This window comes from Jaculus jaculus, chromosome 11 (genome assembly GCF_020740685.1).
Source record: "Jaculus jaculus isolate mJacJac1 chromosome 11, mJacJac1.mat.Y.cur, whole genome shotgun sequence".
Taxonomy (NCBI): domain Eukaryota; kingdom Metazoa; phylum Chordata; class Mammalia; order Rodentia; family Dipodidae; genus Jaculus; species Jaculus jaculus.
In genome coordinates this window covers 99,097,133-99,122,420 of record NC_059112.1, presented here as the reverse complement: position 1 = coordinate 99,122,420, position 25,288 = coordinate 99,097,133, and the positions used below count along the sequence as shown (strand labels likewise).

Sequence of the window (25,288 nt, the reverse complement as noted above, 5' to 3'; positions counted from 1 at the left end):
GTTTCTTTTCTTTTCTTTTTTTTTAAGAGTTAAAGATTCCTTGCCAGGCATGGTGCTCACTTTTCATCCCAACATTCGGGAGGCAGAGGTAGGAGGATCACTGAGTTTGAGGCCACCCTGAGACTACATAGTGAATTCCAGGCCAGCGTGGGCTAGAGCGAGACCTTACCTCGAAAAAAACTTCTTTTCAAATCCTTCATTTTTTACTTCTAATACCACTATCACAATTTGCAGGGCAAAGTACCTGATGTAATGAAAAGGAAAAGATAAAGCAACAACAGATGAAAGAGCTTAGGGAATGTAAATGTCATTGACATTTATCAATAGCTGCACTTTTTGCCAACTGTGGCCATGATAGCCCTGGACAAAAAGGCTTTCCTACTTAAGCTGCCATAACTTCTTTTTCTAAAAGAATATTATTGGAAGCTGGGCATGGTGGCGCACACCTTTAATCCCAGCACTCAGGAGGCAGAGGTAGGAGGATCGCTGTGAGTTTGAGATCAGCCTGAGACTACATAGTGAATTCCAGGGCAGCCTGGAGTACAGTGAGACCCTACCTCGAAAAACCAATACATATTATATGTATATATAGAGGCTGGAGAGGTGGCTTAGTGGTTAAGCGCTTGCCTGTGAACCCTAAGGACCTTGGTGGGAGGCTCGATTCCCCAGGATCCACGTTAGCCAGATGCACAAGGGGGCACACACGTCTAGAGTTCATTTGCAATGGCTGAAGGCCCTGGCGTGCCTATTCTCTCTCTCTCTCCCTCTTTCTCTGTCTGCTGCTCTCAAATAAATAAAAAAAAAAAAGTTAAAAATATTTATTTGAGAGAGAGAGAGAGACGGAATGAGGCAGATAGAGAAAGAGAGAGAATGGTCACAACAGGGCCTTTAGCCACTGCAAACACTCCAGATGCACACGTCACTTACTGTATCTAGCTTTACATGGGTCTTGGGGAATCGAACCTGGGCCCTTTGCTTTTGCCGGCAATTGCCTTAACTGCTAAGCCACCTCTTCAGCTTGGCAGTAACTTCTGACTGGATCATCCTCCTGCTGTGGCAGATTTGTACAGTTCCTCTAACACATTTGGGATGACTGTGTAAGTAACCCACAGCTTTCCTGACAACTCCTCACTTGCTTTCCTGCTAAGATCTGTAGCCTGTTGAATAATACAGAATAAAAAATTGACTTAGTGAACAGATCTACATACTCTTCATCATCATGATAAAAATGCAAAGATACCTATCCTTTTCTGCCATTCTTAAATATATTTTATTTATTTTGAGACACACATCAGCCCCTCTACTGTTTTATTAATTAATTTATTTATTTGACAGAGAAAAAGGCAGAGAGAGAGTGAAAGAATGGGCGCACCAGGGCCTTCAGCCACTGCAGACGAACTCCAGACACATGCGCCCCCTTGTGCATCTGGCTAACGTGGGTCTTGGGGAATGGAATCTGGGTTGCTAAGCCATCCCTCCAGCCCCTCTGCTGTTTTTACAACCCTCTACCAAATCCACCACTTTCACCAGACCCACAACCATCACCATAGGGACTGCCAGAGCTTCTTCTACCAAAGCTGCACCCCCCCCCCCAGCATGGGTCCATAGTTTGCCTGCTGTTGTCCACTGTAATTTCTAAAATACTTATAATTCCCACCTCCACCATAGTCACCACCACCAGAATTTTCTCCACTGTACTCATCATATCCTTCTCCACCACCACCATTATCTACCACTGTTGCAGTTACTTTCTTGTTGCTGGGACAAACACCCAACCAGAAGCAGCTTATGGGAGAAAAGGGCTTATTTTAGGCCTATAGAATCCAGGGTAAGCACCATCAATGGTGGAAGAAGCTGGCTCACTTCCGTAGATCATAGCAGAGAGACATCACCAAGCAGCCAGAACACAGGAACAGCCAGTGTTCAAACTGCTCTGAACACACCTTAGGGCTGGACCAGAAGATCTATTCCCAGTAATGTCTCCTCCAGTAGGCTGATGGGGATTTAAGTAGGAAGTTTAATCTTTTTTTTTTTTTGGTAGGGTCTCACTCTAACCCAGGCTGACCTGGAATTCACTATGGAGTCTCAGGGTGGCCTTGAACTCACGGCAATCCTACCTCTGCCTCCTGAGTGCTGGGATTAAAAGCATGTGTCACCATCCCAGCTGGAAGTTTAATCTTAATCAAAAACCACTGAGGCTATGGAAGACATACACTCACATTCTTTTTTTAAATTTTATTACTTTTTTATTAATTAGTTTGTACTCAGTGAATACAGTCAAGTTGGTACCATTGTTAGGCTCATCCATGTCCTACTCCCTTCCCCTGGCCCCTCCTTGTTGAGGTGTATGGGTCATGCATTGTGGAGTTAGCCCACAGTTATGGGAAGGAGAACCCACACATTCTTCCCCTGGTACCCACAGACTCATGACTATCTCACAATGCAAATTGCATTCAGTCCAACTTCATAGGTCTCCTTAGTGTTTACCAACTTCAACATTGTTCAGAAGTCCAAAGTCTCATTTAATATTCAATACTGTCTCATAACTCTGAGCCCTATAAGAACAAAACACAAGTTATTACTCCCAGCACATAATGGCACAGAGTAAACATTCCCACTGTAAAAAGTCCTAACAGAGAAAGACTGGGCCAGTCAATAACCAGTAGGCACATATCATCAGCAGTTCATGTCCAGCATCCATGACCAGTGTGACAAAAGTCTGGATTTCCATTCTACTCCTCCAGCTTGGTTGAACAGCCTGGGGAAAATTCAGTCCTGAGCCAGCAGCTCTCCATGATATGCGTTCCATAGTCCTGTTATATCCACATCTTTGGGTCTACACTACAAACCACAGTTCATCTTAGTAGCTCCATAGCCTTACTTGGTCTCCACACAGGGATTTTAACTCTGCTTCACATGCCACATGTCAGCAGTGGCTTCTGAAACTGGTTCATCTTTACACAATGGCCTAACTGGGGCTCCACACAGGGATCTTACCCCTGCTTCACATACCACATCTCAGCAGCTTCTGGAATTGGTTCACCTCAATACAGTGGCCTTACTGGGCCTTCATGTAGTGATGTCAACTCCGTTTCACTTTCCTGGAGCCACAGGCACTTCTTGACCTATTTCCTTGCGTTTTTCATGCTTCATTACTAGTACCAGGCGTGCAGCTAGCCAAATTAGTAAATCCAGTGGAGAATAAACCTTGACCTTGAAGAGCAAGTAACTCCTTTAAAACCCTTCCTTCACGCTTCCTTTTTGCAGAACATTATTCACTTGGGCCTTACATGGGTGGACCTTACCCCTAGGTATCTTTCCCATTTTCCCAATGCAAAGCAGCTGGTTTCCCCTTAATGGTCAGCGATAGTTTAAGTAAAACCTAAAACCAGTCTCCATGCCTGGGACTCAAGACTTGCTTGATTTTTTTTCCCTGTGATAAGCCATACATCTTTCATATCTTTCTGTTCTGTACTTTCTACCTGCCCAGCTTCTCAGGACACGGGCAGAAGAACACAGCCAGCCTTGATGTCGGTAGTCCCAGTTCTAACAAAGTTCTCTTCTTCTCCTGTGAAAATTCATTAAGTCAAGCCTCCATAGTCCACAATTCTCTCTGCATTTAGAATTTTCAAACTCTGACCAGAACAGCCCATAAAGCTCTGTTTACAACACGTCAAGGCTTCCCAAGTCCAAAGCATCAAATCCTTCCACATTCCTCCTGCAAACGCATTTCCAAAAGACCAAAATCCACCTGTTCAGATTCATCCAGCAGCCCTCACTTCTCAGTATCAGATTTTCTCTTGCAGTTACTTTCTCATTGTTGGGACGAACACTTGACCAGAAGTAGCTCATGGGAGAAAAGGGCTTCTTTCAGGCTTACAGAATCTGGGAGAAACACCATCAATGGTGGAAAAGGCCGGCTCACTTCCACAGATTAAAGCACAGAGGTACCACCAAACAGCAGCAAACATGAACCACCAGAGCTCAAACTGCTCTGAACACACCTTAGGGTTGGAGCACAAGATTCTCACACGCACACCCCCGCAGGGACACCTCCAGAAGGCTGCTGGACATTTAAGTAGGAAGCTTATTTTTTTTTTGCGTTTGTTTTGTTTTTCAAGGTAGGGTCTCACTGTATCCCAGACCGACCTGGAATTCTCTATGTGGTCTCAGGGTGGCCTCAAACTCAGGGCAATCCTCCTGCATCTGCCCTCCCAAGGTGCTGAGATTAAAGGTGTGTGCCACCATGCCCAGCAGGAAGCTTAATCTTAATCAAAAAGTCCCTGAGGACGTACATTCATGTTCAAGCCACCACAAGCACCTTGGTGTTCATATCCTGGTTCACCACTACCATAGCCTCCTTTAGTACTGTAACCAGGACCACCACCGCGGTTGCCACCTTCACCTCCTCCATAATGTGATTCCTCTGCTGCGGCCACCATACCCATTTCTTTCACCAGTTTTCACCACTGCCAACAGTATTTTCACCTCCTCCGGAGTGTCCACCACGACCATGAAGCTGGCTGATCCACCTCCACAACCTCTCTGTGACCCAGCAGGCTGCATGTCTTGCTTAGAAAGGGCCTTTTCACTTTGCGGTTGCGCCCATTAATAGTGTGATGTTTCTGAATGACAGTGCCCTCAACTGTGCCACGATCATCCAAGGGTACAAAAGCAAATCCTCTCTTTTTGTCACTCTGTCCATCTTCCATAATGTCTGTGGCTTCAGTTTTGCCATACTTCTCAACGTCTCTCAGATTATACTCTTCTATGGCTTCAGTACCACTAACAAAAGCTTTCGTCACTGTTAGTGGGACATCAAGCTTCCAGAATCCTCTCTAGAAACAGCTCTCTTTGGCTCCACTACATGCCCATCAACTTTGTGTGGCCGAGCACACATTGCTGCCTCTGCCTCTTCAACACACGAGTAAGTCACAAAACCCAAGCCCCCAAACGCTTTGTTGGAGGGAGGTCTTTCACGGTCACACAATCTGTGAGTGTGCCCCATTTCTTAAAATGTCCCTTCAAACTCTCATCTGTAGTTTCAAAGCCCAGACCACCAATGGACAGCTTCTTCAACCACCCTGGAACCTCTGGCTCATGGTCTAGCCCCCTCCCTTGCCTGTGGCAGCTTTGATCCGGGCCAGAGTCCCCTCAGCCTGTTTTTGTAGGATCCTCATGCTGTCCCTGGTTGGTTTTGGGGGCTAGAGGGTATTTGAAACAGTGTGAAATAACCAAATTTGCAATCCTCCTGCCTCAGCCTCCTGAGTGGTGGAATTGCAGATTCTCTAGACCTTCTGGAAGGAACAAAAGAAGTCTTGGTTCCTAATCTGTTGTGGGTTAAAAATTTTTTTACTTTTATTTACTTTTTTTTTTTTTGAGGTGGGGTCCAGGCTGACCTGGAATTCACTATGTAGTCTCATGGCAATCCTCCTGCTACCTCTGCCTTCCAAGTGCTGGGATTAAAGGCGTGCCCCACCACACCTGGCTCTCATCAGTTTTAATCAAAAAACGCCACATCTATGGCTGGGGAGCTGGATGGTTAAAGGCACTTGTCAGTAAAGCCCGCTGACCTGGGTTTGATTCCCCAGGACACGCATAGGGCCAGGTGCACAAAGTGGCACATCTGGTACTTGTTTGCAGCCACAAGAGACCCTGCAAACCCCCGCACACATGTGCAAATTTTTTAAAATTGTGTGCATGTATGAGTGAGCCGTGGCCTGTTGCCACCGCAAATGAATGTCAGATGCATATACTACTTTGTAGCTGGCTTTATGTGGGTGCTGGAGAATTGAACTCAGGCCATCAGGCTTTGCAAACAAGCATCTTTTAAAAATTATTTTATTTGCAAAGTAAATGGGTGTATCAGGGCCTCTAAACATTGCAAACAAACTCCAGATGCATGTGCCACTTTGTGCATCTATATATATACATCTATATAAAATTATATATATTATATAAATTATATATATACATATACATATATATATATATATATATATAAAATTTGTTTTATTTATTTATTTATTTGAGAAAGAGAGGGAGACAGAAGGTGTGCCAGGGCCTCCAGCCACTGCAAACTCCAAATGCATGTGCCCCCTTCTACATCTGGCTTATGTGGGTCCTGGAGAATCAAACTGGGATCCTTTGGCTTTGCAGGCAAACACCTTAACCGCTAAGCCATCTCTCCAGCCCTAATTCGTTTTTTGGGGTTTTTTGCTGTTGTTGTTTGTTTATTTGTTTTTGTAAGCAGAGGAAGAGAGAGAGAGAATGGGCATGCCAGTTCCCTAGCCATTGCATACAAACTCTGGATGCATGCACCACTCTGCATCTGGCTTTACTTGAGTACTGAGGAATTGAACGTGGGTTGTAAGGCTTTGCAGGCAAGCACCTTAGCTGCTGAGCCATCTGTCCAGCCTGCTAACAAGCATCTTTAACCACTGAACAATCTCCCCAGCCCAGTTTTATGCTTTTTTAAAAGATTTATTTTTATTTATTTATTGGAGACATGGGGGGGGGGGAGAATGGGTGTGCCAGGGCCTCTCTCCACTGCCAATGAGCTCCAAACACATGCACCACCATGCACATCTGGCTTATGTGGGACCTGGAAAATCAACTGGATCCTTAGGCTTTGCAGGCATGTGCCTTACCCACTAAGCCATTTCTCCAGCCTTTTTTTTTTTTTTTTTTAAGACAAATATTCTGCAGACAGCAATGGGGCCTGTGAAGGCCTGAGTTGATTACTACCTTCAGAGGGGCACTTTGCTGGCTCCCTGCTGGGCAAAGTTCTAGTGCTTTAAAAAGATCAAAGAAACTTTGTACTTACATTACTGGGTGAGTACACTTTGTCTGAAGTGCTCAGAAGTGCTTAGAATATTGGATTTTTTGGATGTTGGAATGCCGTGTATGCTTAATCAGCTATGGCTTGGGCTAGGCTGGGGAGATGGCTCCATGGCTAAAGGCGCTTGCTTGCATCTGCTGGCCCAGATGCACAAAGTGCTACATGCATCTGGAGTTCGTTTACAGAGGCAAGAGGCCCTGGCACTCTTGCTTTCTCTCCCTCTCACACATGTGTATTCAAATAAATGTTACTGCATATATAGCTTGGGGATGGACCCCAAATCCAAACACGAAATTCCTTTGTTTCATAAATGCCTTATACCTATAACCTGTAGGGTTATTATTTTCATATTTTATGTATTTGAGAGAGACAGGGGCCATATATAGAGAGAATGGGTGTACCAAGGCCTCTAGCCACTGCAAACAAACACCAGACAAGTGCACCACCTTGTGCATCTGGCTTACATGGGTACTGGAGAATCGAACCAGGGTCCTTAGACTTTGTAGGCAAGTGCCTTAACTGCTAAGCCATCTCTCCAGCCCTCCACTGATTTATTTTTGAGACAGGGTCTCATCATGTAACTCACACAATCCTGAAACACTTTGTAGCCTTGACCTTCAACCTTCCTGCTTCGCCCCCCCACCCCATACTGGGATTACAGGCATGTGCTACCCTGGTTGGTGCCTGAAGATAAGTTCATACAGTATTTTTGGTGTGTTTGATTTTGGCTATGACCCGTCAAATGAAATCAGGTGTGGAATGTTCCAGTTGTGATGGAATGGGCCTTCAGAGGAGGTTGGGTTTGGAGGCATTTGGATTTTAGGACTAGACACTCAACCAGTATAGGCACGTGCGTTTGGGTCTCCTTGATGACGTCACGTTCAAGCCAGGGCAGTGCCTCGTTGGCCGCACAATGCTGTACTCCACCCTCCAGCTGCCCACTTCCAACTTGGAAAATCCCCACACAAAGTGGCACACGGCATCTCTGCTTCAGGTGGCCGTGGGCTCTCAGGCAATTCAGTTTGCCTCCCCAGGCCTCAGTTTCCCTGTTTATGAAATAACTTCATATAGTCACTGAGAGGATTGAGTGAGCACACTCCTCCCCCTCCGTTTGCTCTGTAGAAGACAACTTGACAGAAAAGCTGACTCCGTTCTGGTGATTTATAACCTTTTATTAGTGAAGTGACCGTAGGTACAGCCTGGGTGCATATAAGTCAGTGTGGCCTCTCTGCTCCTAGCCCTAGGACCAGTGTTTCCTTTTAACACGTGACTACAGAAGGCACTTGGTCTTGGTGAACTCGTGTGTGTCTGAGGTGTGGCAACCAGGAGAGGGAAGGGCATTCTCAAACTAGGACCTTCCCCAGGAAATCGGAGGGCTGGCAGGTTCGGGGATGAGTTAGGGGTAGGTTGGGGACAGTGACGCCCATTCCATGTAAACAGTTGCTGGTGACTGGTTACTGCGGCTGTTTTCCTAAAAACCCACTATCTGCATAGTCCAGCAGAGCAAGGCCATGCTGTCTCCTTGACAGTGTTTTCTCTGGTAGTTAGATGCCAAAACCTGAAAGTCACACCCAGTGTGCAGGGTAGGCCTTTGCTGTCGTAGTGAGGGGTGGCCTGTGTCTGTAATCTGAGGTTGGGTTACAGCAATGCTAAGAGTCTGCTGGGTTTTCTTGTTTGGTGTTTTGGGGTTTTTTTGGTTTTTTGTTTGCTTTTTTTCCCCTTCCTGCTGTGGTGCAAAACTCTGAGTTTATTCACTGGCTTTGGTTCCGTTGAAGTCTGAGTCCCGAGTGTCCATTTCTTCCTCAGAACCATCCGCGTTTTCAATAACTCTACGTCCTCCCGACCTTCTGGGCGGAACAAACGAGGTGTCGTTTCCTCGCCTGTGGGTTTTAATCAGAAAACATCAGTGTGTTTAGACACGAAATCCCTCACCAGGTTGGCATAGGTTTTTATCAGTGGCTGAGCTCAACACACACTCAACGCGAAAGAATCACTCGGGTTCAGGGTAACAAGTTCCCACCAGTCTCAAGGTGGGTTCTGTTTAGTCAGCTAAAATGAGGGTATCTGCTTTTAAAAATGTCAGGCCTGGCCATTTCGTGACCCTCACTGCTCTGGTCTGCTACCATCTTAGATACGGAATAGAAGAAAAAGGCAAAAAGGCAGGTTGGGGATAACACCCCCCCCAAGTTTTTATTCAGATCTGGGGGGGAAGATATGTTGAAGGAGAACATGCTCTGATTTTTCTATATCCTTGCATCCCTACAGAAGGATAAAAGGGAAGGGTCTGGGGTTTTCAACTGGGAGGGAGTTTTGAAAGGACCCCAAGGACAGGATGGAGGGGAAGCACTCACAGAGGGAAGGACCCTGGATGACGGTGAGACAGCGCCCCTCCTGGCATGGGGCTGCTTGCTAAGACCCCCCCCCCCACCAACACACACACATGGTGGAGACTCTAAATTGCCTGTTTTGTTGTTGTTCTTGTTGTTTTGTTTTTCTCACCATGTTTGTGTCACGCATGACAAAATGACGTTACCGTGAGGTGGCTTTTTGCTTCAGAGGGTAGGCCACCCCATGAATTCACTACTCCTTTCTCTGTTCTGAGCCTATCCCCTCCTCACCATATAGGCCTGTCGGTTTACACAGGGAGTGCACCTGTGGGTGGCACGGAACGGTGGCAGAAAGGAGAGAAAGAGCCACCTGCACTATCGTCTGCTTCAGCTGCATAGCCCCGTCTGACCTGAGGTGGAGTACGGGTCCTAACACAGTTTAGCGCTGTAGGTAACAAATGCAATAGACTTGCCACATGGAGGCTGGACAGAGAAGCCACAAGAGCAAGCCTACCCAGCGACTCCTGTAGAAACAGTTCAGACAGGTAACACAACAAAGGCACAAGCAAGGCCCAGAGATTCGTGATCGCCAGGAAGGGGATCCCCCCCAATGCAAGCAATCAGGAATAAATACTTAAAGTTGTGACCACTCCCAGCTGATGGCTCCGGGCCATGCTTCAAGGGGTGTTTCTAGGCTTCTGCCCCATTAGGGGGCGAACTGCCCACCCTCCGCTCTTTACACTGAGGGGCAAAGAAGGAAGGGAGGGTCCTGGCAGGTGGACAGAAATCTCAGTGACCCTCAGCATGGCACTTCTTCCCTAGCATCAGGAGCCTGCGTGGCTGCCAGGGGCTGGGAATGGCATCTGCTGTGTTTCCAGGCTCCACACGGTCTGTATTTGTCAACTGTGTTTGCTGACCAAGTAAAAATGTCAACCTGCCCGTGACCTCAGAAGCAGGTCATGTTCTGGTCATCACGAGCTCTGAGCTGTCAGCCGACATCTACAAGCCCCCACCCTGCGTTCTAGCTCAGGGAAACGACTTCAAATCCTAGACAAAAGTTGACATGGACTCCCACTGTTGAAGTAAGGGACCCCTCCAGAGATTTTTCTAAAGGAGTCTGATTCTGGAGAGTTGGGGTTCTTTCCATAGACTCCGCTGTCCCAGGCCGTGGGCAGTCCAGGCATCCACATGAGAGTGGAAGCCATACTGGTTTGTAGGGTCTTAGTTATCCTACTGACTGGTAGGTCCTTTCCACCAGCCCTCAAAGCAGCTCATGCCATGCCCATAGATCCTGGAGGCTCCCCCACAGATGCTGTCTGCAAGATCTCACCCAGCTTTAAGTATTTGGTAACAAGAGCAAAGACAAGATTCTCCCAAAGAAAAGGTGGGGACACAGGCGAGGGCTTGTCTGGCCTAGGAGTGGGGCACAGGGACTTACTTAACTCGGGCCCCGGTGCCCAATTCTAGAGAAGCAGAGGCCCCTGAGACTTCGCTTGAGAAGGGCCCCTTTGAGCCCTCGAGTCTTAGACACCCATTTCCCAGTCCTTGAGTGTGTGAGAACCCTTGAGATCACCAGAAAAGTACGCAGGTGGTGGCCGCTTCTGACCCCTGCACACCGAAAAGGCAGCGGACAGTGAGCCTCAGCTGAAGCTGTGTGCAGCCCGGCATCATACCACGGTCAGTGAGAGCTCATGGCCTTCGGGTGTATGGGAGCTTGAGAGGGACAAATTTCTAGGCTGTGATTACTGTGACCCTGTGTTTCATTTTCATTTATTTATGTTTCTGAATTTTTTTTTTTTTTTCCTGACTTGTGCCCCAGGCCAGCCAGCGATGGAAGTCATGTTTGTTTTTCAGCAGACTGCCATATTTACTCGGTGGGGTGTCTCTCTTATACAAGGGAGCATGGCTCTGGCCCGCACCCTAACAGGGTAAGAGTGGGCTCAGCATGCAAGTAACAGAAATCCCAGTGACAGCTGGGGACGTGTCCCAGTTGGTAGAGTGCTTGCCTAGCATGCATGAAGCTCTGGGCTCCATCCCTAGCCCTGCATAAACCAGGTGTGGTAGCACGTGCCTAGAATCCCAGCACTCACAAGGTGAAGGCAGGAGGATCAGGAGTCCAAGGTTATCCTCAACTACATAGCAAGTTCAGGGTCAGCCTGGGCTACATGAGACGCTGTCTCAAAAATACAATAAAGTGTAAACCACACATGCACAACTTAAAAACCTCAGCCAGCGAGACGCAGTAACAAGGCCACGTTGGAAGCCATGTTGTGGCAAAGCGCTGGAAGGAAAATGACTCCACGTGAATGAAGTCTTACTTCTCACGTTCATCTTGGTTCTGGTGAAAAGTTTTAAGTATCTAAGCCCTCAGATTTTGCTGACAGTCTCACAGAAATTTACGAGGACTGGAAAAGTGAGTGGGACACTGGGCACAGAGGAATGGGGACGCACGACACACAGGAGCTGCGAAGCTGGAGGCTTGATACCTGGTGGGTCACTGTCACTGCGAAGCTTCCTGTGGGAGGGGCCCTCTGAAACAGAGAGAGTCCCTGGAGGTTACCACGAGTAGGCAGGAAAAAGCCTGGTCAAGTACATGTCTGATCTTTAAAGGCATTAGCTTCAACTGAGAAAGGCAATCTGGAGTTAAGTCAACCTCGAACCCGAGAGAGTTCCCAGAGAGGCTGGTACCGCAAACACGGACAAGCAGTGTTTTTGATTACAAAGCTTCTGTCCTTCGGTCTCTCCTCAGATCTTTCTAGAACTCTAGCATTGCATACCTGTTCAGGAAGGTAGAGTCGTTTGACGAGGCAGGTCACAAAGATGGGTACTGGCACAGAACCAAGCACCCCAGGGTACACACCTTCCTGCTACTTGGTCTCTGTTACTTTGGCTTTGGTGGCTTTGGTAGATGCTACTGGAAGTGACTGGCAGTGTGGTGAATGGGTCAGGCTTAGAGAGAGCTTGTGTTGGCATTTACCTGGCCCATAACATGCTTGGTGATTGCTCGTGTGAGGAGCTGGCTGCCACTCTTGAATAGAGATCTTGTGTGTGAGTTTATATACTTTTTTTTTTAAGTGTGTGTGTGCAGAGGTCAAAAGACTTCTTGTAGATGTCTATGTGCCACCTTCTTTGAGATAGGGTTGCTTGTCACCCCAATCAAGCTTCCAGACTGCAAAGGAACATTGGACTGTCTGGCCTGTGAGCTTCCACCTCCCACTGTCGGGGGACACCAGGATCACAGATGCATGCTCCACTTTGCACCTGGCTTTAAGTGGGTGCTGGGGAATTGAACCTAGGCCCACAAGCTTTGTAAGCAACACTGAGCTAATCACCTAGTCCAAAGTTTGTATATTTTTTTAATTTTTAGAAACATTTTTAGCTCTGGAGTGATGCCAGGAGGCAGAGGTGGGAGGATGGCCATGAGGTCAAGGCCACTCCAAGACTACCTAGTGAATTTCAGGTCAGCCTGAGCTAGAGTGAGACTCTACCTTAGAAAAACAAATAAATAAATAAATGAAAAAAATTTTAAAAATTCTTATTTATTTGAGAGACGGGGGGCAGATAGAGAAAGAGAATGGGTGCATGAGGGCCTCTAGCCACTGCAAATGAACTCCAGATGCATGTGTCACCTTGTGCATCTGGCTTACGTGGGTACTAGGGAATTAAACCTGGGTCCTTAGGCTTCATGGGCAACCACTAAAGCCATCTCTCCAGTCCCCAAGTTTATATTTTTGTGCAGCTCTGGGGCAAGAGAATATGGCACCTATGATATACTTGTTAATGCATTTGTGTGTGTACAAACCCATGCACAGGCTGGCACTGGTCCAGATGTTTTGTTCTGTGCTGGCGTTTAGCTCCTCAGAAAGATCAGGTGAGGGGAGCGGAACCTGTGTGAATGTTCGTGTAGCCTCAAAGAACCACTGAGGTTAAGAAAAGGAACAGAGCACAGGGACAAAGTGCTGGGGTGACTGGCCCCCCATCTCAGCCAGCCACTCAGGAGGGGCAGAGGAGCTAATCCCCAGCACAGCACACTCTACGAGACTTTGTAGGAGCACAGGTTTCCTTCACTGAGCCCCACATCCCTGAAGTAGCTCCCAGACTCTTGCCTGAGATCGTTTCCCATCAAATTGGGACCCGTGAAGACCTCATCTTGGCAAGATGGGCTGAGATCGCCGAGGGAGTACAAAGATGAAACGGGATCCAAGATGGCACCCAGCCAGTCTATTGCCCAGGGGCCAAAAAGGTGGGAGGGCAGCCAGGGGAGAAGGCCTAGGTTAGAAAGGAGGCGCTGCAGTTGTCACACTAGCTGTGTCTGGGTGGGGTAGGGGACTGAGGGCCATGGTGAGGCCTGTGGGGGGCAGGGAGAGGTGCCACCCGCACCTTGGCTTCTGGGAGCTGTGTGTTGGAAAGGGGTGACAGAGAAGCTGGCCCAGGCTTTTCGACTGACACAAGTGAGACTTGGCATGGTGTGCAAACAAGAGGGCTGGATCTAACTAGCGGGGCCTCGGCCCTGGTCAGTGCTGGGCAGCTCAGCGCAGAAAGCAGAGAAGTAGAAGAAGCAAGCAGATATGTCAGGAGGTGAAGCTGGGGAATCTGGGGCGTGCCTCACGATTGCATCCATGGAGGGTGAGGATGAGCAATTCCCAGAGGGAGGGTAAGGGCTGAGGTCCAGTCGGCTAGTGAGGCCTGCAGAACACTGGGCAGGGCACTCATGGGGGTGGCCAAGGGTATAGTCTGTTGTCTCCATGCAGAAGGTGGGGAGTCAGGGCTAGCCTGGGCCCATTCACCCAACAAAACGAGAGGGGCCTAGGGCCTTGAGCGTGTGTGAAGGCGTCATCTGCATGGTTGACCACGGGCTGGAAGCCAGGTCCTCCGGGGGCTGTGAGGGGAAGTGTCACAAGAGTGAAGACCTCAGAGTTAAAGACAGGCGGCTGAGGGCAGCAGGGGCTCCGTGGTGGCACTGCGAGAGCCTGGGGTCACTCATCACACCTGAGGGAGTGATGAGGTCACAGAGTTCACAGGACTGACAGAGGGGCCCACGTGGGTGCTGAGGTGACAGAGCAAATGGAGTGGAAGCGAGAGGCTGGAAGCCAGGAGCTTCTGGGAGTGACAGATACACCGTCACAGAGGTGGAGGCAGCCTGTCCCCAGAGGACAGAAAACAGCCCCCTCAAGTGAGGGCAGAGACCATCCCCAAGGGGACATCCGCAACCCTCTGGTGACATTTGTGACTGTCACAATGCTGGCTGTGGAGTGCGCCAGATGGCCCCACGACAAAGTCCAAAACAGAGGCTGCAGAGGTAAGAAACAGCTAGAAGGTTCAGGAAAGAGTGTTAAGAAATGGGAGGTCCAGCAGTCGTCCATGCTGCACGGACTCGAAGTTTCAGGGGAAGAGATCTTCCCCTTCCTCCTCACCAGCAGGAAGGGGGTGGGTGGGAGGGCAGCTTTGTTAAAGCAGGGACGAGGTAAGCCCTCAGAGGCACCCCCTGCTCAGCTCTGGCCTGCCCAGCCCAGGGAGATGTCCTGTGAAAGCCGGGCGTGGTGGCGCACGCCTTTGATCCCAGCCCTCGGGAGGCAGAGGTAAGGGGGAACATCGAGAGTTCGAGGCCACCCTGAGATTACATTGTGGATTCCAGGTCAGCCTGGGCTAGAGCGAGACCCTACCTTAAAATAAATAAATACATAAATGTCCTGTGAACCATGAGATCAGGGGACCGAGATGACCCCCCCCCCCGCCCCGCGCCGCCGCGCCTCACCTGAGCTTGCTTTTCAGCGCGTTCACCTCGCGGCCCATGGCCTCGTTGCTCTCCGTGGCCTCATCCAGCTCCCGCTGCAGCTTCCTGCGGTTGGCGTTGATGCGCTGGGACTCCTCCTCAGCCTCCTCCAGCTGCCTCTTGAGCTGCTTGACCTTGGCATTTCCTTTCTCTGCCTGTCAAGGGTGGGGAAAGCGGGTCAGCAAGGCCACGTGGTGGTGGGGGGGGGGGGTCTGATGGGGAGGGGGCAGGGGAGTGGGGAAGAGGTGCCACCCATGGCCACCTGCTCCTTGTACTGCTCCGCCATCTTGCGCTCATCCTCCACCTGCAGCAGGACTTCCTTCAACTTCTTGTCCTTCTGCTTCAGAGACTTGGCCGTGGCCTGCTTCTCTCTGCCCGGTGAGGCAAGGAAGTGTCGTTTCAGATGGGGGCAGCCCCCTTGCGTTTGGCCGTGCCTACCCCACACCCTAGCCCTACCACACAGAGAGGCGGGCATTTCGCCTTCCCTGTGCCGCACCTCAGGAGTCACCCCATGAATCAGATGACAAAAGAAAGGGGAGGGAGGTGTGGGAAAGAGCACAAATGCGCCACAGAAAGCAGCCACCACACAAGGCCACGTCGTGGACTCGGTTCATGTGAAACCCGTCTCCGCAGGCTCCTACATTTGGACACCCCGATGGTGAAGTTGCTTTGGGAGTGCGTGGAACCTTTGGGACACGTGGCCTAGCTTGCAGAAGTGGGGTGCCGAAAGCGGGCCCTGAAGGGGGTAGCTACCCCCGGTTCAGGCCCACGCTTTCTGCTTCCCAACCTGCCTAGGGGCTGTGTGGCACCTTCTCCCACCGCGAGGGACTGTACTCCCTGAAAGTGTGAGCCCAAATGTCCCCTCCGTCAAGTTGCTTCCCGTAGCAGTGAGAAGAGTCACCCATTCAGAGCAGGCCAATGTCTGCACAGAGGTTGGGGGGGGGGATTGGAGTTCCAGAGCTGGCGAGATGGCTGAGGGATGTGGGGTTTCTTTCTGTGCGGTGATGAAAACACCCTAAAATTGGTGGTCATTTCACGTGTCTGCGACTATGCTTTAAACTGCAAAGTGTGAATTATCAATAAAGATACTGGTCACAAATGTGCTTGTACCCATCATGAGAACAGGAAGTCTTCCGTATCTGTATGATTAGTAGGATGGTGGTTGGACCTTTTGAGTACCTGCTGGCAGAGGTTGGGAAAAGCCAAGCATACACCTGGAAGGCTGGCTCATGTCCTTGGGGGTCAGCCTAACATTTTTTTTTTGGCAGGGGGCTTTGAGGTAGGGTTTCACTCTAGCCCGGGCTGACCTGGAATTCACTATATTGTGCCAGGCTGGCCTTGAACTCACAGTGATCCTCCTACCTCTGCCTCTCAAGTGCTGGGATTAGTGGCATGCACCACCATGCCCAGCCTGAAATATTTTATTTATTTATTCATTTATTAGAGAGAGAGGCAGATAGATAGAGAGGGCATGCCAGGGCCTCTAGCCACTGAAAATGAACTGCAGACTCATGTGCATCTGGCTTAACGTGGGATACTGACTGGGGAATTGAACCTGGGTCCTTAGACTTCACGGGCAAGCACCTTAGCCGCTAAGCCATCTCTCCAGCCCCATCCTAGCATTTTGAGTGCTTGCTCTCAGCTCTGTGAAGGCCTAGCACTTTTTTTTTTGTCCTCACCACAACCCCTGGGCAGGGCGCCTACCACCAAGCTCCCCCGTCAGAAACCAGAAAGGGCTGTTAGCCGACTCCTCCAGCCATCCTCTGGTGCCCCAGAACTCTGGTCACCCCGGGTACCTGGCCTCCTGTTCGACCTGCTCCTCCAGCTGCGCGATCTTGGCCTCCAGCGCCGCGATGGTGGACTTGAACTTGGACTTCACGGTGCTCTCCATTTCCTGCAGCTTGCTGCGGAGCTCCTTGTTTTGCCGCTCCAGCTGCTGCCGCGCGCTCTCGTTCTTCTGGGCCGCGCTGCGCTCCGTGGCCAGCTCGTTGTTGAGCTGTTCGGCCTGGAGGAGGAGGTGGGCGCGGAGCCACGGCAGGGTGTCGGCAAGCGGTCCCTGAGACTAGAGCGCCTGCCGACTCCCTGTCACCATGATTCATCAGCTCAGGAGCTGCTGCTTCCAAAAGCCGCCTGGGCGGGGCCAGGGACCCTCGTGCACTGCTCTGACTCTGCAGTGTCACCGAGAACTCAGTTACAAGGATGGTGCCTGGGACTTAGCAGACAGCCAAGAGGGAGAAAACTATGGCCAGGTCGTGGAAGGATCCAGACATAGCTGCTCAACAGAAACCAGCCTGCAGGCCCGTGCTAAGAATTCTAGACGGCAGAGACATGCCAGCCTGATATGAGGGCACAAGCGGGGGAGAAGTGCCCGTAGTCCCAGGTCTCACCTCTCTCTTCCGGTCCCTGGGTGCTGGACTTGACCCAGACCCTGGGACAGGAGACCCAAGGCACTGCGCTCCTGTAGTGAGGCGCTGTGGCCCGGGTGGCCCTGCCCCTCTGCAGGCCTCGATGCTGGTGGGAAGCAGCCACCCCGAGCTGACAGGTTTTAAACATCAGTTGACCAGGCATCAAGGAGAGGCAGGCTGCTTCCACAGTCTTCACGTGTGTGGGTGCACTTGCATGTGGAGGTCAGAGGACAACCTCGGGTGTCGTCCTCAGAAACACTGTCCATCTCATCCTTTGACACAGGAGCTCTCACTGGCCTGGAGCTCACCAATTAGGCCAGACTAGTTGGCCAGTGAGCCCCAACCAATGGCCTACCCAGCACAAGAATGACAAGCCTGTGCCACTGCGCCCAGAATTTACTAGGGTGCTGGAGAGTGAACTCAGGTCCACATGCTTGCCAGGCAAGCGCTCTATTGGCTGAAGCATCTTCCCCAGCACATGCTTCTGGAGCATTCTGTGCTGGCTTACATGGTCTGGAGAGCTGTCCCCTCCTGCCCTCAGCATCTCCTACCTGCTGGGTGGCTTTGCGGACCCGGTCGCTCATGGCCTCCATGTTGCCCTGCTCCTCCTCTAGCTCCTCCTCCAGCTGGGCGATGCGGGCCTCCAGGCGGCGCTTCTCATCCTGCAGTGTGTTCCTGAGGGGAACGCATGAACACCTTCCTTGGGGACCCACGGCCTCGCCATGGTTTAGGCGAGCTCTTGCCCTAGAGAGGTGCCATCTCGGGTGGCCCTCACTCTCTTAACCAGGGAAATAAACTCAGCAAAGATGGGAACCTGTGTTATGGTGTGACGATGAAATGTCCCTCATAGGCTCACGTATTGGGGGCTTGGGGGCTGGCTGATGGACTGCGGGCAAGTGACTGGACCTGAGGCTCTGAAATAATCAATGGGTTAATATCCCTTGGTGGATTCCTAACATGATGGCATTATGGGAAGGTGGAGCAACAGGAAGTAGAGCCCAGCTGGACAAGCAGGTCACTTGGGACATGACCTTGAGGACCCCAGTGACTTTGGTCCCTGCGTGTCTTTTTTTAAAAAAAAAATTGTTTATTTTTATTTATTTATTTGAGAGCAACAGAGAGAGAGAGAATGGGCACGCCAGGGCCTCCAGCCACTGCAAACAAACTCCAGACGCGTGCGCCCCCTTGTGCATCTGGCTAACATGGGTCCTGGGGAATTGAGCGCCGAACCGGGGTTCTTAGGCTTCACAGGCAAGTGCTTAACTGCTAAGCCATCTCTCCAGCCCCCCCTGCATGTCTTTACACTGTCTACTTTCCGTGTGGCATGAAGTGAACCAGCCTCATGCATGTGCTCCTGGCACCATGACGTGCCCCCAGCATGAGTCCATGATCAGCAAAGCCCAGGCCTGGGGACGGAACCCGCTGAAACCATGATCCAAAATAAGGGCCCCCGTGAAGTGGCTCCGTCAGGTAATCGGGTCACATCTGTGCCCGAGGAACTAATCCTGCTGGGATGTGGGAGGCTGGGACATCTGCAAAGCCCGAGTGGGGGGCAGAGGGTGATCCCATCACTGCATAGGGAGATGGGAAAAAAACCTCACTGCAAATCCCTTTCCCACCACAGTGCTGCCTGTTCCCACACGTGTCCGCATGGAAATGGGGGGGGGGGCCAAGGGGACACTGCTGCCAGCTGTCCCTCTCTTCTCACCACTCCTGTGGCTGTACCTTCCAGATAGGCTGCTGGCCAGCTCCTCCGCCAGCTCCTCCTTCTCCAGGTCAGCCTGCTTGCGAGCCCGCTCGGCTGCTGCCAAGTCCTGGAGCAGGGAAGGAGAGCTGTGACCTGGACCCCAAGCTTTCCACGGCTACTCTTTTATTTATTTATTTTGGTTTCTCAAGGTAGGGTCTTGCTGTGGTGCAGGCTGACTTGGAATTCACTATGTAGTCTCAGGGTGGCCTCAAACTCGCGGCCATCCTCCTACCTCAGGCGTTCGCCACCACGCCTGGCTTCCATGGCCACGCTATGGTTTTGTTTTTTTTTTTTTTCTGAGGTAGGGTCTCACTTCAGCTCAGGCTGAGCTGGAATTCTCTATGTGGTCTCAGGGTGGCCTCGAACTCATGGCGATCTTCCTACCTCTGCCTCCCGAGTGCTGGGATTAAAGGCGTGTGCCACCATGCCAGTTCCATGGCCACTCTTGAAAGGCAGTTCCTTCTTTGGCCTCAGGGAGGCGCAACAAACACATTAGAGGAAAGAAAGGTCTCCCTATGCTCTTTCTGTGGAGGGACCATCTATTTCGAAAGCTGAGGACTGTGGGAAGGAAATCTGCGGATGCACCTGCCTCAGGGGGAGCAGCGTGGGTACCACCCCTGGCCCCCAGTGAGGCTGTCACAGCCAGGGGAAGTCTTTACCTCCTGAAGCTGCATGAGGTCCGCCTCCAGGCTCTTGGCTTTTTTCTCGTTCTCCTTGGCGGTGGCAAAGATCTCCTCTCTGGAGGCACGGGAATCTTCCAGTTCTCTCTGGAAGTCTTTCATCTGAGCCTGTGGGCCAGCAGGACACACCATGGTGGCCTCACCCAGTCTGCACCGGGAGACTTATATCTAACTTCCATGTCGTTAACATGGCAAATCCCTGTACCTGGCTCTGTCCTCAGCCTCAGGTGGCTCAGCTGGGCAGAGCCTCTGATGTGAACAGAGGCCAGTGGCTAAGCACCCCCGATAACGGAGCCCTGCTCCGGAACCAGCCACCCACAGCTACCTGACCACGTGGAAGCAGGCTGTTTTCCACAATGGGCATACCTGGCCCAGGGAGCTGTCCTCTCCCTCAGCCCTGAACTCACAATGTCACCCACCTGGAGTTTCCGAAGCTGCTTGATGGCTTCCTCCCTGCCCTTGATGGCCGAGTCGGCCTGAAGTTCCAGATCTTTCAGGTCCCCTTCCAGCTTCTTCTTGGCCGCTGTGGCCAGGGCCCGCTGCTTCCTCTCGTCTTCCAATTCCGTCTCATACTCATGTAGCTGAGCCAGGAAGACAGACGCAGGCTGTCAGGGTGGCCCCTCGAAGACCCCCCCCCCCCGCTAGAGATCCAGCATGCTCGGCTACAAAAGGAGTTCCCGGGGGTTCTTCTGCACCATGGCCTGCAAGGGGTCGGGCTCCAGCCGCTCAGAGAGGATGGCCGGCTCACCTGCCGCTGTAGCTGCCTCCGCTTCTCCTCGTTCTGCTCATCCCGGGCCTGGAGGTCCCGCTCAAACTGGCCCTTGAGGGCCTGCATGTTGACCTCTAGCCGCAGCTTGGCATCCTCTGTGGCCTGCAGCTCATCCTCCAGCTCCTCCAGCTGCGTCTTCATCTCCTCCATCTGGGTCTCCAGGGCGCGCTTGGACTTCTCCAGTTCGTGGACCTGGCGGGCCGACGAGCAGGGCCTTTGCTCCAGTGAGGCAGCTCACCAGGCCAGAGGGATGGCCTTGGCTCAGGCCAGGGACTGAAATGGTCCCCGAGAGCTACCGGCCCAGCTGCTGTTCCCGGCCTTCCCTTCCCTGTGCACGGCTGCAGAAAGCCCGAGAGGACGGTTGCAGATGCAGGTGCAGATGGGCAGAGGCCTCACTGAAGCTACTCACATTCTTGCCCACGTCATCCTTGGAGCTGACCAAGTCTTCCATCTCGGCCTTCAGCATCTTGTTCGCCCTCTCAAGCTCCTCCTTGGCCTCCAAGGCCTCCTCCAGGGCCCGGGCTAGGGACAGAGCCTTCGTTTCCTTTTCTCTGGCCTCTGCCTCAGCTCGGTCCCTCTCATCCGCGTATTTGGAAGAGATGGTCTTCTCCTCTGCTAACAACTGCAACGCAACAGAAGTCTCAGAGGCATCCATGGTGTCCCTGTGTCACAGCCTCAGTGAGCCGCTGGGGAAGCTGCCTCAGGTCCCGCCGGAAGAGTCCAGCGGCAGAGCCAAGCAGTTTAGACGTGTGCGGAAGTCACTTATGATAGTCCTGCCTTCTCACGTCTACCTCAAGCTTTGGTTATAGCATCCTACAACTGAGGGCAAAATGACATCGAATCTAACAAAGCCATTCATTCTTTTGTTGTTTCAGGGCCACCGGTAGCTATCTCACAAAAGTACCCCATGCAGCACATTTGGGGAATATAAGAGTGGATTGGCTCTGCACACACTTAGCCCTGTGCTTGGAGAAGCAAATCAAAGAGTATTCTATTTTTTTTTTTTTTTTTTTTTGGTTTTTCGAGGTAGGGTCTCACTCTAGCCCAGGCTGACCTGGACTTCACTCTGTAGTCTCAGGGTGGCCTCGAACTCACGGCGATCCTCCTACCTCTGCCTCCCAAGTGCTGGGATTAAAGGTGTGCTCCATCACGCCCGGCTGAATATTCTATCTTAACATGACTCTCATCATCTGAGTGACAGAGCAGTGCATTGTTGACTGTATCAGCAAACACCAGACTTTCAGACCTCAGCAGAGACAGGGTAGCAGCAAGGACCACGAGACATTACAGTGGCCACACAAAAATTCCACAGTGAACGTAACAAGAAGAGCATTCAAACACGCGTGGGGCCTCTAACAGGTCCTGAAGCACTCAGGACAAGCAGACAGACTGGGCCAAGGTGGCTGCTGGGGAAGGGAGGAACTGGGCTGTCCTGCAGAAGCCCAGTACATCAAGGCTGGTCAGGAGAGCAGTGGGCCTCATGCCTCTGGCATTTGGACCCACAGCCCAATCCATAAGCCAAGTTTTAGAATAACCCTAAGTCAGGGGTCACCAAGTCATATTTACTAAATCAAAGTTGAAATTTGGGAGTTTGGATCATGCAAACGTATGCATTTATAAAAACTGTGTATGTGTGCTTAAGATTTCTGCATTTTCAAGACTGAGCCCATCAACATTCCACTGTAGATGAGGAAAGAGCTGTAAGACCCCACTCCTCCCAGTCTGGCTGTTGGTGGTTACTGGTTGCTGGAGGAAGGGGCTTTGTATTCTTCAGTGGTGTGAATTGGCCATGCTCATGCAAGCAACCCTATTGAACCCTGTGTGGCGCGTGCGCGCATGCACACACTGAAAACAAGAAGGAGATTAGCTGGAAAGGAGGGGAATAACAAAGGGCAATAAGGGTGAATATGGTCAAAATGTATGCTACACACGTATGAAATAACCAAAAATAAAAGGAAAAGACCTGTCCATTTTATTATCTGTATATAGCCTAGTAATCATTAAGATTTTGAGACAGGGTCTTGCTGCACAATCATGGCCAGTGTTAATCTCATGGTCCTTCTGCCTCAGGCTCCCAACTTTCAGAACTTCAGGCATGTGCCAGCGTTACCTGGCTGCAAAACCATTTGTTAAAGCAATTTGTTCCATTGCCTGTGCGGACGGGCTCACGCATGCTGTGGCACGTGTGTGGAGAGGTTTAGCGACAACCTCAAGGAGTTTGTCTCTCTTGCTTTTGTTTTGTTTTTGTGTTATGTGGGTGCTGGGAAGTCGAAGTAGGACTGGCAGGGTTGCAAGCCATCTCCCCAATCCCAAATACAATTTTTTTAAAAATATGCAATGTTGAAGTATGAGGGGAGAAGTACATAGACGTCTGGTTTGTGTGGAGATGCACCCCAAAGATCAAGCACACTTGATTCCTTATGATCCACTTACAAATAAATGTGATAATAAGTGTGGGTAGCAAAAGATTAACGAGTGACGACAAGGCTATCCACTGTACCCGTCTGTCCTTGTTGCTGCGGCCTTGAAGTGCCACATGACAAAACGCTGGCAAACAGTGGAATAGCGAGTACGCACTTTGAATCACTCCGAACACTTGTGAATGGGAAAAAGTCCCCCGTGGGCTCATGTGTTTGAACACTTGGCCGCCAGCTGGTGGCGCTGCTTGGTGAAGGTTGTGGAACTGGGAGGCGGATGTAGTGGGGCCAGTCAGCCTCCGACTCCTGCTACCTTGCCTCCCTGTCATGATGGAATGATACCCCCAACTGTAAGCCAGGGTAAGACCCATTCTTCCCTTTAAGCTGCCTCCTGTAAGGTATTTGGTCACAGGACTGAGTAATGTGCGAAATACTCAGCAAGCGCTGTGAGCTGAATCAATGCCGTGAATGTACCTCACTCTTGTCCGCCCGCAGACTAGCCCCGTGGCTGTGTTTGCAGGCAGCCCTTGACGGTGCTCGTCCTGGACAAATCTCAGGATCCTGGACAGATCTCAGGGTTCTGGACAGATCTCAGGGTCCAGGCTTCTGCTAACCCTCACCTAGTGTCCCCCAAAGGTCATGGTTGCCCAGAGGCAGCTACGGTATAGCCTCCTATCGCTTCCAGCCAAGCAGGGACGGGACCCGGGTGCCCAGAGGGGTGAGCTCAGGCCAAGGGGACTCTCGGGCCCACCTGATCAAACTTCTTCTGTTTCTTTTCCAGGTTGGACACCAGCTGCCGCTGGTTGTCCAAGTCGACGACCAGGTCGTCCAGCTCCTGCTGAAGCCGGGTCCTGGTCTTCTCCAGTTTGTCGTACGCCGCAGCCTTCTCCTCGTACTGCTGGGTGAGGCCCTCAATCTCCTTCTGGAACCTCTTCTTCCCCTCCTCCATGGCTTCCACGGTGCTGGCGAAGTCCTGCAGTTTCTTCTTGGAGTCGGAGAGCTGAGAGGGCAGAGGACAGGGTACAGGGGAGAAAGGATGGCCAAGTGTCATTCCCGGTTCCTGCCACCAGGCCCCGAAAAAGTGAATCGGGTCAATTCAACAGCAGAGGGCACCGGGCAGCAAACAAAGAGAGAGGACCCATGGCGGGCGGGCGCGCTGCTGGCACCTGGATGTTCAGGGTGGAGATGTGGCGCTCCAGGTTCTGCTTGGCCTCCATCTCCTCGTCCAGCTGGTCCTGCAAGCTATTCCTCTCATCCTCCAACTGGCGCAGCTTGGTGGACACGTTGAGCTTCTGCCGGGTTTCTTCTTGGAGGAGTTCCTAGGGAGAGCGCACACAGAGATCCTAGAGACCCACCCCAAGGAAGGCAGCAGGCAGCCCCAGACCCCTGAATCATGCAGCAAGACACTCACCTGGGTGTCCTGGAGCTGGGACCCGAGGGACGCCACATCCTTGGCCAGCTTGATGGCCTTGCCTTCCGCCTCGTTGAGCATGCCTGTGACACTCTCCACTTCATTCTGAAGGGGCCAAGAGACTGCTCAGTTAAAATATGCATCGCAAGATTTGCAGAAAGCAAAAGGAGCTCTTGTCACCCCATCACGCACCTTTTATAAGATAGAATCCGTGACGTCTACTACTGAGAAAATACACATGAGATATGGGATAATGATAGCCCTTTAGGAGTTGAGTTGGGGTCAGCCTAAAAGTTGGGGCTCACTAGCCCTAGACTCTGCAGTTCTAAGAACCTATTAGAGCTCTCAACTCTCAACTGTATTGAGTGGACCCTGATCCAACTAGCTGGATCCTGGGCCCCCGCCAAGGTTAGTGAGAAGAGCGGTGGGTATGAGAGGCCACAGCTGCTCTGGGCTGCTCCACTCCTTAAGAATAGAGAAAGAGAGCAGCCGGGCATGGTGGCACACACCTTTAATCTCGGGAGGCAGAGGTAGGAGAATCACTGTGAGTTCGAGGCCACCCTGAGACTACATAGTGAATCCCAGGTTAGCCTGGGCTAGAGTGAGACCGTACCTCGAAAAACCAAAAATAATAATAATAGAGAGAGAATAGGATGGCTTGTGAGTGTCCAAGGAGTCTTGCCCCCACCCTCCCTATTCTTTGCTCTTTCATTGACCTATATAGTCATACCAAAGAGGTGGGCCTTAAACACACAACCCCCCCCCCCGCACCTCTGCCTTCTACACCGGTTCTGGTGTCTGAGCAAGTTCACTGGGAGATGTCAGCCTGCCCCCGTATCTTAACAGCTCTCCTAGGATGCTGCAAGTTAGGGAACAAAGCCTCTGCTCAACTGTAGGTAGGAAAAAAGTCATTCTGTT

At 51.2% G+C, this 25,288-nt stretch overlaps 1 protein-coding gene across 2 annotated transcripts in view; it reads right to left on the bottom strand.

The window, feature by feature from the left end:
* Positions 1-7,995: 7,995 nt before the first annotated feature.
* Positions 7,996-25,288, bottom strand: part of Myh11 (myosin heavy chain 11) — a 122,261-nt gene continuing 104,968 nt past the window's right edge. For both annotated transcript variants that reach the window (XM_045161840.1, XM_045161841.1), the window contains 13 exons: positions 24,371-24,475; positions 24,126-24,278; positions 23,711-23,959; positions 20,952-21,164; positions 20,522-20,734; positions 20,193-20,354; positions 19,753-19,881; positions 19,072-19,160; positions 17,898-18,021; positions 16,738-16,946; positions 15,204-15,312; positions 14,924-15,096; positions 7,996-8,721 (listed from right to left, as the gene is read on the bottom strand). In XM_045161840.1, coding sequence (XP_045017775.1) covers positions 8,589-8,721; positions 14,924-15,096; positions 15,204-15,312; positions 16,738-16,946; positions 17,898-18,021; positions 19,072-19,160; positions 19,753-19,881; positions 20,193-20,354; positions 20,522-20,734; positions 20,952-21,164; positions 23,711-23,959; positions 24,126-24,278; positions 24,371-24,475 — 2,061 coding nt within the window. In that variant the 3' untranslated portion in view covers positions 7,996-8,588. The remainder of the gene's footprint in view (positions 8,722-14,923; positions 15,097-15,203; positions 15,313-16,737; positions 16,947-17,897; positions 18,022-19,071; positions 19,161-19,752; positions 19,882-20,192; positions 20,355-20,521; positions 20,735-20,951; positions 21,165-23,710; positions 23,960-24,125; positions 24,279-24,370; positions 24,476-25,288) is intronic.